Source organism: Mytilus edulis, chromosome 1 (genome assembly GCF_963676685.1).
Source record: "Mytilus edulis chromosome 1, xbMytEdul2.2, whole genome shotgun sequence".
In the NCBI taxonomy this organism is placed as follows: Eukaryota; Metazoa; Mollusca; class Bivalvia; order Mytilida; family Mytilidae; genus Mytilus; species Mytilus edulis.
Window position 1 is genome coordinate 113,802,243 of NC_092344.1, and position 13,313 is coordinate 113,815,555.

The following is a 13,313-nucleotide window of genomic DNA, read 5'->3' on the forward strand; positions in this document are numbered from 1 at the left end:
GTCCATGATATATTAGAATATTCAGTCAGACATGTAATCTTATTGAAATACAGATTGTGTGGACATGCTTTGCTTAAAAGGATCTAACGAGGCTCTCTTCTTTCTGTTTTATAGCGAACCCTATGATAGTTTTCCATAGATTCACCTGCAAGTTACCTGTCGATTTAAACTTTTGGCAGTTCTATTGTCCCATCTAACAAATACAACCGGTATTGTTCTCTGTAAAGTTTATTCACCAGGACCTTTAAATTTCTTCTAGGAGAAATATATCACTCATTGATTAATATACATTTGTACCTGAACAAAAAACTGAACTGTCAATGATGAAAAAATACTTATACCAATACTAAGAAAGGACTCACAAAACTGCATGTGGTGTTGTATTTATTCAATACCAAAAACTCGTTTTTAATGTGTTCAATATTAATAATGATTTAAAAATTAAAAGTTGATTTCTGATCAAATATTCAATAAATATTTTTGTGTGTTTGATAAATAAAAATTTGAATATTATTATTTTTAAATTAAGGTCTTCATAAACATAGTCTATAAATTAACAACAAAAAAAACATGCAAATTCATTGGAAAATACTAAAAAATGTGTCTAAAATAAACTTTTTATAATTAAATCAGATTTTATATTGAACAGATTGAAAATATATTAATGATAATTATATTGAATAAATACAATATTGCATACAGTTTATGTGAGTTTATAGAAGTATTTCAATAAAAAAAACAAATAATTTTTTGGTCAGGTAAATTAATCAATGAGTGATATATTTCTCCTAGAAGAAATTTAAAGGTCCTGGTGAATGAACTATACAGAGAACAATACCTATTGTATTTGTTAGATGGGACAATAGAACCTACAAAAGTTTAAATCGACAGGTAACTTGCAGGTGAATCTATGGAAAACTATCATAGGGTTCGCAATAAGAACTTTCCAGATCATCTGGTTTTGTCAATATCATACACAGCTTAAATAATTTGGAGGCAGAAATTTTATTGGCTGATGTAATAATTACCAAAACAGAAAGTTGAAATGAGTGTCGTCAGAACCTTGTAAGTAAAGCTAGGACACAGATCAGAATTTTTTTATTCAAATTGCCAGACAGGTAAAACAATTTTCATTTTTATGATACTTATACATGTGTATATATATATTACTTTATATTTCATTTGTTGGCAGTAATTTAATTAATGCCAAAGTAAACAGTACAAAAATCACTACATAAAATTATATTAAAAATAATGGATTGTTGTCACATTAATGTCCAATGGCAATTTTTCTATATGTATAAAAGACAATAAAAATAAACACAGAATTAATATAAATAGGGAAGATGTCCACTGGAACATGCTAAATGCATGAACATAACTCAACAGAATGGTAACAGTGACTCTAACCAAATTTGTTTGAGGCAAACAGAAGTTAGCATATAAGGGGCATATAACTCTAGAATGGTATAAGTGACACCACCAAAATTAAAACTTGATGTGTTTTGTGGCAATAAAGCATTGTGCATAAGTTTCATAACATTTCGTTGAGGTTTCATACCATTTGGTGTGTGGTTCACATAAGTTGAAGAATTAAAACCAATATTGAGTTTTATGTAAAGATAGACAGACAAACAATGGTAAAACTTAATGCCCACTCTGATACAGCTTGGGTATAAAAATATTAAACAACTTTTTCATGTTTTGTGTAAATGAGATTATTGTTACAACAACAATTAGTAACAATTACTTTTAGTACTATATAAACTGTTTACCTCAATACTATTATTACAGAGTATCACATAAGACATAAATCAGGCTGGCGGTTTTCTTTTTTAAATAATTCGTTTTGTCATGCCAGGCACCAGGTAAGGGGCAACGGTCTACATGTTTAACCCCACCATATTCTGTATGTGCTAGTCCCAGATCAAGACAGTAATTCAGTGGTTGTTGTTTGTAGCAGTTTTTCCACATTTGTACATAAATCAGGCCATTAGTTTTCTAGTTTGAATTATTTTACATTTGTCATTTTAGGGCCTTTTATAGCTGACTGTGTGATGTGGGTTTTATTCATTGTTAAAGGCCATATGGTTAATATAATGCTATAGTTGTGAATTTCTGTGTCATGTGGTCTTTTGTGAAGGCTTGGCACATTGGCAATCATACCACATCTTCTTATTTTTGATATTTATACTTGCTATATGGAAATGGGAACAATGAGATCACAGTAAGACTACATTTTATTAAGGTCATTAAAAATCTTAAACATGTTCCTTTTTTTAAATGATCCATTTATAGCAGACATTTAAAAAATGAAATCTTTGTTATTGCCATCACAGAAAGCCACCAAGCATGACACTGTACAATAATATAATTCTATTTAATAAACATGCATGTGCATTTTATTTCAAATTTCCTTACTTTTTTACACAATATTGTTTTACTAAATTATGTGAAATCAATAAAACATAATTTGAATTTTAAGGCTAAAGAAAAAAAAACCACACAAATTTATTTTCAAAACACTGCTCATTTACAAGCCTCCAAGGAGCTGTTTTTGAAGGCCTTTCACAATAACTTGAGGGATGAAAAATTGAAGTCTGATAAAAAATGATGACCTAACCTGAGAAAAATTGTAGAAAGGCATGTTTTTACAACCCAAAACTTGATAATTTTAGAAATTGTGATAAAAAATTATTTATTCAAGTTCATTTTTCAGAGAAAACTATTAAGGAAAGATTATTCAAAGAAAATATTAATATAACAAATTTATTTATATAAGTATATTTATTTGTGTTTATACTTCTTCAAGCAAATAAAAATAACTGTTACAAGTAGTACCCAATAGCTATTGACAGTAATGGTATTTATAATGTAGCATTCACATTTTAAAATAAGTTATATAGGGATATCAAATTTAGACAATAAAAAATAAGAATGCAATTTCAGTATGTGTTAACATAGTCCGCCTAACCACATCCATTTATTACCTGGTAACATTTTCAAAGCTGAAAATTATCAAAATTCTGTTACAGGCTGAACAAAAGAAATAAATTAACATTCTCAAATAACTGAGTGGAATGGTATAAGCTACCAAAGGGAATATGGAATTATTTGCAAGGATACTTCTGTTTTCCAGTTGTATCCCTTTAACAGCCATGCAGTCAAACATAAATGATAAAACTACTAATTCATGAATTCCTTCTTAGCTAATCCTGCAGTATTTAAAATCCTCATGTCATAAAATCTCTGTAAGGTCTTTTTATTTTGTACAGTAACTATTTAAGTTGAGAAACCCTCTTAAAATCAATAATTATAAAAATATTTCTTAGAAAGGCTGGGGGTTTCTAAGTCAAAGAACATAATAGATAAAACATTATCAATTTACAACATAATTGAAAACAGTCATCATTTTAAATTAAATCAATTTTCATTTTAAATTTCTAATTCAGTCAAAATACTAACATACCTGGCATTCTTTCTGGATGTGGCCTTAAAGGACTAGTGGCCTAAAAAAAAGAGAAAAATATTGTTGATTAATATCAAAATGAAAACAGTCCAATACATAACATAATTGAGTTCACTGTGACACAAGCTGAAACATTACATACAAATTAACCTTTATACATGCCACATAGATTGTAACTTCTTGTCAAGGATGAATTTTTGTATTGTGTTAAACAAATATTACCAGGGGAAATGCTTTCATAAATAATCTATATATTTTACAATAGCAATAAGTATATGCCTTAAATTAACACCACATTCTGCATAATATTTTTTTTCATAATTAAATTTTACTTGCTAAATATAAACAATATGACAGATTTCGTCAAATTTTTCAGGGAACATTTAGGTAGCGAGGATTTTCTGAAAAAGTCCTTGAAATTGAGTCTTTTGTGTAGGAGAAGCAGCAGCTACAAGGTGCTGAATGATAGAAAAGCATCAGGAAAGACTAAAACAAGGGCCACTTTACCCTTTCTCTAGACCTACATGTTATATCATAGAATTCTATCAAACTTTATGCAGCTGTATATTCAGTATTGATGAACATCCACCTGATGTAGAAGTAACAATGTCTTTGTATTGTAAAGAAACCACAACATCAATCAGAAACAAAAAATAGGAGATTCACTACAACTACCATGACTACCCACCGTTTAATATACTTCTTCTACAGTTTGTTCCTATGTTTAAACTTTTTAATAAAGAATTTGATTGGAAAAGCTTTAGTGATGCTCACAGACAGACAGACAAGTTCTTGTGACAAAAATAATATGTCTCACCATAAATAATGTGGTAGGAAGTATATAGCAATCCATGCCATTGCAGTGTAAACTTTTATGATTTCACATTGCCATCCAAAAACTGCTAAAGTTGAATTATTCATAAAAATGTCAAATGATAGTATAACTCGATTTGTGCATTTTATATAACAACTAGCTGTGGTATTATAAGTGCATACTATTTCTAGATTTCAAACATTTCAAGTTAAAACACAGGAATGTAGAAATAAAAGAAATATATATATAGGTCTATATCATGAGAAACTGATGTATTAATTAATAAATAAAGTACCATAAAATACCGAATGGAATTGTTGGCCTTCTAAATAAATATAAATTGTGAAAGTCAATATACCCCTAATACTGTGAAAAGGATTTTTTTAATTTTTTTAACCAGTATGACAACACTTTAATTTGTATTACCTTGCTCATTAGTTATTTTAACTGTCAATTTTCTCTTGAGTACAATTTTAAAAGCACTTATGCAGCAATGACAGATAAAAACAAAGGTTTTGCATAGCACTACATGTTTCACTATTCCAAATAACTGAATGATGGTTATTGCTGACAGGTGACCTTTGAACTTATACCTTCTAATAAATGTATATAGTGTAACATAAAGTGGTTGACATTATTTGATGAAGACTAAATGTAAGACTTGAGATCTTCATTTTTACATAGTTGAATCTCCTAGTTCATGCTGTATATTTAAAGTTGTGAAATCTATTCACATAACAAATATATGTATGGACAAAGATTGACACAGGAAAGATATCAGAATGAGGCTGTGTCTAGGAGTATTAATCTTTATGATCAAAGTTTGACAAACAACTTTTATCTAAATAGGTTGGCCAAGTTATGGATAGTTTGATTGGCTTATAGCTACAAGGACAATTATTATAAAAACTGTTTTGGTTACTCGAATGAAGATTATTATCCATTTCCTAAAAGCCTTAATAAAAAGAAATGGTCTTCATATTTATAATTTATAATTCTATATCAAGAATGAATAAAAAAAACTTAAGATTTAGTGTTCTTAGTTTTAAATATATATATGTACCACAACACAAACCACAGTTTTTATTGGTGAAGGAATCCAGAGTGCTGGGAGATAAACACTGGCCTTCAATAGGAAAACTGACAATCCTAGTCTATTAAGATTGTAATCTTGTGCACTCACAAGGGCGGCGAGTTAAACTAATGCCTCAGTGTCGATTGGCTAGTAATTGCAGTAAAAAAACTTCTTAGACCACTTGGCCAAAGAGGCCCCATTATATATTTTCAAAAGTTTATTTCAGACATTATCTCTTTAAAAACATATTAAAGCATCTGCAAAAGTTTTCTAAAATTCGATCAAGGTTTGACCAAGTTATTGATGTCTAAAAAAATCACACAGATTAAACCTAAATGCTGACACTGCTGATGCTGGAAATCTAGGATCCATGTCTTGCTTTCACAACTTAATGTTGCTGGATCAAAAAACATTAATCTTTTAGTAATTATATGCTAAAATCCAAAAATCAATTATTTGTTGTAGACTTGGATGCTTTTTTTTCTCTACCTTTCAAATAGCCTCCTGGTAAAACTCAATTATGATAGCATTATATTATTACTTTTAAAATATCACAACAATTTAAATTTAGTATGGAATAAGACATTTTTGTTGTCATACTGGATGGCTGACTAAACAAGGAGACACAAAATCACTAAGAGTCTTTTATATGTTTGGAGTACATACCACTTCATTCTATAAATACTAAGAAGTATTAAAACCATGCCCTGTTCAGGTGATTTTGTAAGAAGGAAATGTGTACATGATGTATCAGTTTGTGTGCAAGGTTATCAAATTTACTTCAAAGATCAATGTTTACTCAAAATACTCTTTTTTTCTCTCAACCATTACAAAACATTACAAGCAATGAAATCATATAAATGTTTAGAAAGTGATGTTAAAATTCACAAACAAAAACAAACTCTACATGATCATAAGGTTACTAATACCTAAAATATCAGTATTAAAACAAAAGACAATACTATAACTGTACAATATGGAAAACAGGTAGCCTATTATATTGTATTACTTTAACATCTTATATTTGTGCACTCTGAGCAATAATACTCATCGATCTTCTCCATCTTATTACAATTCATGCAATTAGTCCCTGGGTTTTAGCAAAAAAATTAAAATATCTATATTTTGCAAGCAACTGCATGAAAATAACATCAGTAAACAATATATTATCAGATCTTTCATTAATTTCCTTTCCACAAGGTTAAAACAAACTGTTGGAGCAGAAGCCATGATATGCCTGTTTCCAGATATATCCAGTGATATCAGATATTGTATGTAAATTTAATGCAAGAGCACAGTCTTGAGAAACATAACCATACAAACTAAACATTGACAAAAGAACCCAAGGTTATACTCTGTTTAACAGAAAAGTTCACTAAAAAATCATTTCATTTAACAAATATAGTTTACATATTGCTAATAGAATCAGAAGACTAGTCAAAACCATGAAAAAATAATATTGACCAAAATGATCAAGATTAGATGAAATCTGCCTGACAGACATTTCACCTTACAAATCATTCCATTCACCAAATAAAGTGACCTAGTTGCTTATTACATCTGAGAAATAGACCAAACCAGAAAAACTTAACATTGTCTAATGAACAATGAAAAAAGGTTAAGCACAGATAAAATCTGACAATCAGACGTACACCTTACAATCTTTCCACACACCTAATATAGTTGATGCATTGCCAATGGGAAAGGATTTGACAATGAAAACTTAACCTTGAATCACTTATCCATGAAATGAGGTTGAAGTCAGGACGTCAGGTATGTAGCATAACTTCTATCTTTTGAATAAAATAGTTATCTTAATAGTTTACCCAACGACAACAGTTTGTCATTCCGATGTCTCCCATTCTGCCACTTTCTTCACTGGCAAGACAAATAGTATAACTGAATAAACAAGTGTCTTAAATTTTCATATAAATTAATGAGAGCATGAGTTATTGTGAGACACAAGAAACCATCAAATCAAAGGGAGCTAACTAGCTTCATTAGTTGTGTCATTGTTAAAAAATATCTATGATTTTGTGAAAGGTGAAATCTGAATATCATCAAATGAATAGGAGCAAACTTTCATTAGTTGTGACATTGTTACAAAATCTATGGAATTCTATGGAAGCAAACTTGAGTCATTACCCGAGATGAAAAATTGCCAATTGTAGTCCCATAACCCTGGAAGAAAAATGGATTAATCAACAAAACTAAAAATTTTGTATTTATGAAACCTACTATTTGCTATATAAAAGGATTTGTAAAATCATACAGATGGACACAAATAGTCTACCATAATATGTACATTAGTACAGTCATATGAAATATTAAGCATTTCAAAACCAGGAAATTCCCTTATAGCCATGCACACTCATCTCATCATACACTGAGCAGCCGTCCGTGGTAAAATGGTAGTCTGCTGTATAGGGTTTCACCATAGTGTTCTAAAGACTTCCAGACATCAAATGTAGTTTATATGTACAAGCATAGAAATAAGTCCATGCATCTAATTCTGATACAGAAATTCTCTGCTATAGAAAACTCTCGTTCATTAATAAAATTATACAAAGATTTGGTGCATAATATATGAAGGAGCAGAATTTTGAAAAAGGTGAGAATATTTCCATACAAAGTTCTATTATTAGTATATATGCAATACTTCATTTAGATGTACAAATGTATATGTAAAGATCTATAAATCAAGCAAGACTTATATAAGTTTTGCAGTAAATATGTGTATTCTACCAAAAACTTTATAATTTGTTAGCCTTGCAAAATATATAAACAATGAAAGCATTGCAAAAAATAAATCTTGCAGCACATTGTGTAAAATTACTTCCAAAATCAAAATTAAATTTGCAACAATAAAATTACAAAGAGATGTCCACAAATCTTTACAATAGTATGGTTACTGACTACAACAATCTAGCTATGATAAGCAATGAAGGAACACAGTGATATTGAATACATACTTGTTCATGTGTTGGCGGTGAACCAACCAAGTGTGTATAACGAGACTGGTAAAAATAGAAACAAACAACAATTAATAACATTCGTTATAAAATGTTATTATGTGTAAAGATAGCTTGAAAGTAACTTATTTACACAAAACAATTCAGATGTTTGGTGTATATTTGTTGTTGGGTTGCTGTCTCAATAACATTAAACCCAGAGTTCCTTAGTTCATTAATATTCTAAATTAAGTTTTAGGACCCTTATACATGCCAACCAAGTGTGTATAACGAGACTGGTAAAAATAGAAACAAACAACAATTAATAACATTCGTTATAAAATGCTATTATGTGTAAAGATAGCTTGAAAGTAACTTATTTACACAAAACAATTCAGATGTTTGGTGTATATTTGTTGTTGGGTTGCTGTCTCAATAACATTAAATCCAGAGTTCCTTAGTTCATCAATATTCTATATTAAGTTTTAGGACCCTTATACATGCATTTTGATAAAATCTCAAATAACACAAGTCTTTATGTAGACTAAAAAATAAATAGAAAAATAATATTCTTTAAAAATTATTAACTACAAAAACCATATGTTTTCTTTAAAAATAAAAAAATAAATATTTGTGTTAGGATGTCACAAGCCCCATTGCTATCAACATGTTTCCTCAATTTTCAAATGTCATTATTATAAGGTAGGTCTATTTCAAAATTAAATGACAGTCAAATGAAAAATTGGTGCTACCTGTCTTTGCAGTTCTAATATACAAACATCAATAACTTTGCTTAATGAAACAGTCACAAACAAAAACATGAACCTTATAACATTTAAAAATAACTTCAACAAATTGATACTTTACATTATTTTTCTGAAAAATATCATTTTTGAAAATTAACAGAAGGAAGGGTTCAATACTGTTCTACTTCTACCTGATAATGGCCACAATCAACTAACGTAATATGTTGCCACGACATTGGTGTCATTTGGGTGCATCTTCTTATAACATGTATAAGGGATATCCTATTAAAGAATTATTTAAAATGTATAGGCCATGTATATTTTTGATCATCATATATATATATGAAGTGTTCTGATTTATTCTGATAAATCATCTGCCAAAAAATGTAAAGACAATACTCTGCAATTTTCATTACATCAAAAATTAATATGTGAGTCCATGTTAAATCAATCTGTATTTTACATCAGTTTTATGTGTAAGGACATATTTTGACAGATATTCTAAATGTGAAGTATCACTTTTTAAACAATATAATAAATAAAAATTTAAAAAACAAGATTCCTTTGAAATAACAGAGAAATTAAAGATTTGAAGGCACTTTTAAACAAAAAACAATTTTGTTTAATCACGACAGAGAAATTAAAATAAATGAATTTCCCTGTTTTATTAATGTGTTGCACAACTGACAAAGTAGTGACACTTAATACCATATAAAGTTCTTTGAGAAACTGCACTTATTAAGAAACCATGAAAAGTGTATTTTATAATGTTCAACCATGTAAACAAAAGTGCCATCAAAATTTGACTGCAACTTCTCAATACTTAACTTTGAGTAGCGCCAACACTACAGAATTTATATTGCATTCTTGTTTTGGAAACATTGTTAAGTCAATGAAGTAGATGTTTATGTCAAAATTCAAATAAGTATTTATCTATTTAGGCATTGTTTTAAATACAAGTGTAAGTGATTTAACATTTTGGAACTCAATTGTGAAATTGAAAATAATAAGATTACAATTTATTTCACTTAATTGAAAAGGAGAAAGATTTTTTTCTATAACACATCTATATCTTTCTTTATTGAGAAGTTAAAATGTTGTTGAAACCTTGTTAAGAATATGATAAAAGAGATAGAAATGTAAGAAAAACTCAATTCCTGTCATAAAAAAAAATCTGTAAAAAGAGTGTGAGACGTGTAGCTTCCCTGTCCCAATAATAAAAGCGGAAATGATGGTCCATGTTTTGGTTTGAGAAAAGCCAATACACAACCTCATGTCCTGTTCAGTGTAAGTTTGGTCAAATTCTGTCATGTCTTTTTGAACCAGCTTAAATACAAATCTTGTGCAACATGACACCATTTTTTTGTGTATTCAAATAATAACATGATATTTTCCACTTTACTTTTCCTGTAATAGTAACTATTCCTAGAAAGCAATATGCACTACATACTTTAATGAAATGTTTGACATGTATACTTTTGTTTAGATATCATCAACATACCAGCAATGAATCTGTTGGTGGACTGGCTGCCAGATAAAAATCATTGACGTCTATGTCCATTGCTAAAAATGATATAAATCATAAAATAACTTTTATTATTAGGAAACAAATTTCATGGCTTTGATGATATAGAAAACTCTAATATTATTCAATACAAAATTAATAAATTACAATGTATATCTAAACATGTAAAACATGCAATTCGAAGCATCCTCTATATAATGAAACATGAAGTTAAAGGATAATGCTAGGGTTTTTTTTCTTCCTTCTCCAAAAGCTCCTGTATGAATTTTGCCTTGAGTAAATAAATAAAAAACAAGTCAGCAAAAATAAGAAGCACAAAGGTTTGCATTGGAGTACTTTCTATAAAGTATATAGATGTTGGCCATGTTTTTATGAAGCAAAGTAAGACTAATTCCATCAAACAGTCTTTGGTTATAAAATAAATTTCATTGAGTCAAGGGAAAGGAGGTCAAGTGCTTATGTATAATTTACCATATGATTTTACAGCTTACATGTATCTTGACGTCTTTTATTATCTAGTATGAGATGTTTTACAACTTACAGGTATCTTGACGTCTTTTATTATCTAGTATGAGATGTTTTACAACTTACAGGTATCTTGACGTCTTTTATTATCTAGTATGAGATGTTTTACAACTTACAGGTATCTTGACGTCTTTTATTATCTAGTATGAGATGTTTTACAACTTACAGGTATCTTGACGTCTTTTATTATCTAGTATGAGATGTTTTACAACTTACAGGTATCTTGACGTCTTTTATTATCTAGTATGAGATGTTTTACAACTTACAGGTATCTTGACGTCTTTTATTATCTAGTATGAGATGTTTTACAACTTACAGGTATCTTGACGTCTTTGATTATCTAGTATGAGATGTTTTACAACTTACAGGTATCTTGACGTCTTTTATTATCTAGTATGAGATGTTTTACAACTTACAGGTATCTTGACGTCTTTTATTATCTAGTATGAGATGTTTTACAACTTACAGGTATCTTGACGTCTTTTATTATCTAGTATGAGATGTTTTACAACTTACAGGTATCTTGACGTCTTTTATTATCTAGTATGAGATGTTTTACAACTTACAGGTATCTTGACGTCTTTTATTATCTAGTATGAGATGTTGTACAACTTACAGGTATCTTGACGTCTTTTATTATCTAGAGATGTTTTACAACTTACAGGTATCTTGACGTCTTTTATTATCTAGTATGAGATGTTTTACAACTTACAGGTATCTTGACGTCTTTCATTATCTAGTATGAGACGTTTTACAACTTACAGGTATCTTGACGTCTTTCATTATCTAGTATGAGACGTTTTACAACTTACAGGTATCTTGACGTCTTTTATTATCTAGTATGAGATGTTTTACAACTTACATGTATCTTGACGTCTTTTATTATCTAGTATGAGATGGTATGCAATACTAAGCTGATCATATGGATCTCCATTTAACAAGGCTCGTTCAACCTCTTCTTCACTTACATCATATTTCTAAAAACAAAATCATTTTAAAAGATATGACAGCATTCAAACATATATATTGTACCATAAAAAATAATGAAATTTAAAATTCCTTAAGTCAATTTGGACATTCATTCATTCATTCATAAAACTTGATGATAACCAGCTTTCACAGAACTGTCACTATTTAATATATGCATTATCTAAAATATTTACTAAGACTATTCTTTTCATACATAACCAAAGAACAAAAATATCTAAAACTGCAAGTTTTTTTTCTAATTTCCCTCATGCTAACATTTCCCGAAAGTGTGTTAGAGTTTTAAAAATAATTGCATTCATCAATAAGCTTCACTTATGATGTACTGTCAGTTGTGTAATGCTCTTTTTTTCCCAAGTAAATGTGTTAATTAGATATATATTTCATAATAAAAGTCAACTCTTTGTCAAAATGGAGAAATCCTGAGAATAATATTTATAACTCACATGACACACTTCATATATAACTTCCATATCTACAATGGAGGCATCTTGTTCATGTGGTGAGGGGAACAAATAATCTTGTAGATCTTTCTTAAACCAATCATGCTCTCTGAAAGTAATTCAAATTTTATTTCAATGAAGTGCAAAAAAATCCTGACTTAATGCTCTGTGAAAGTTATACAGCTTTTTTTGTGCAAGTGCAATTTTTTGTATCAAAGGCAATTATGACTTATTCTAATATCATATATTGCCAGACAAGAATTATATGTTTGTAATGGAATGGATACTAGAAAACAATGTTCAGGGAAACCTTTGATTTCTTGCTAAAAAAAGGTATTGACTCACTGGATGAGATGCAACTATCTGTGTATAACTCTACCTGATTTGTGCAGTTGTTGCCCTTTTTAGTGGGTCTACTTGTAGCATAATGCACAGAAGTCCAACAACCTCTTTGTTAAGATAGTCAGGGACAGCAAATATACCAGCTGCAAAATAAATTAAAACATTTTCAATGTTAATCCCTCTTTTTGTAGGATTAAATCATTTGCATCATTCTTTTTGTTAAAAATAATCAAATAAAAAGGATATTTATTTAACAAGCTGAAGAACAAATTATTGGTGTGAAAAAAAAATTAAATAGCACAATATCCTCACGACCTATAGCATATCACTTTTTAAGGTATGCAAGAACAATAAAATCACAAATCTTTTGTTTGTACACATCTACATAATGCTAATGCTATGCCAAAAGAGGGGCATTGTAATCTTACTGTTGAAT

General features: G+C 29.2%; 1 protein-coding gene across 19 annotated transcripts in view; it reads right to left on the reverse strand.

The window, feature by feature from the left end:
- LOC139500591 (5'-AMP-activated protein kinase catalytic subunit alpha-2-like) overlaps window positions 1-13,313 on the reverse strand; it is a 38,662-nt gene that overhangs the window by 17,271 nt on the left and 8,078 nt on the right. For 6 of the 19 annotated variants that reach the window (XM_071289455.1, XM_071289427.1, XM_071289374.1 and 3 more), the window contains exons 8-13: window positions 12,915-13,020; window positions 12,539-12,644; window positions 11,968-12,082; window positions 10,557-10,618; window positions 8,331-8,375; window positions 3,470-3,509 (exon numbers count right to left, since the gene is read on the reverse strand). In XM_071289455.1, coding sequence (XP_071145556.1) covers window positions 3,470-3,509; window positions 8,331-8,375; window positions 10,557-10,618; window positions 11,968-12,082; window positions 12,539-12,644; window positions 12,915-13,020 — 474 coding nt within the window. Of the gene's footprint in view, window positions 1-2,990; window positions 3,009-3,469; window positions 3,510-7,503; window positions 7,540-8,330; window positions 8,376-10,556; window positions 10,619-11,967; window positions 12,083-12,538; window positions 12,645-12,914; window positions 13,021-13,313 lie in introns of all 19 variants that reach the window. The other 13 variants (XM_071289485.1, XM_071289474.1, XM_071289401.1 and 10 more) reach the window with 5 other exon arrangements.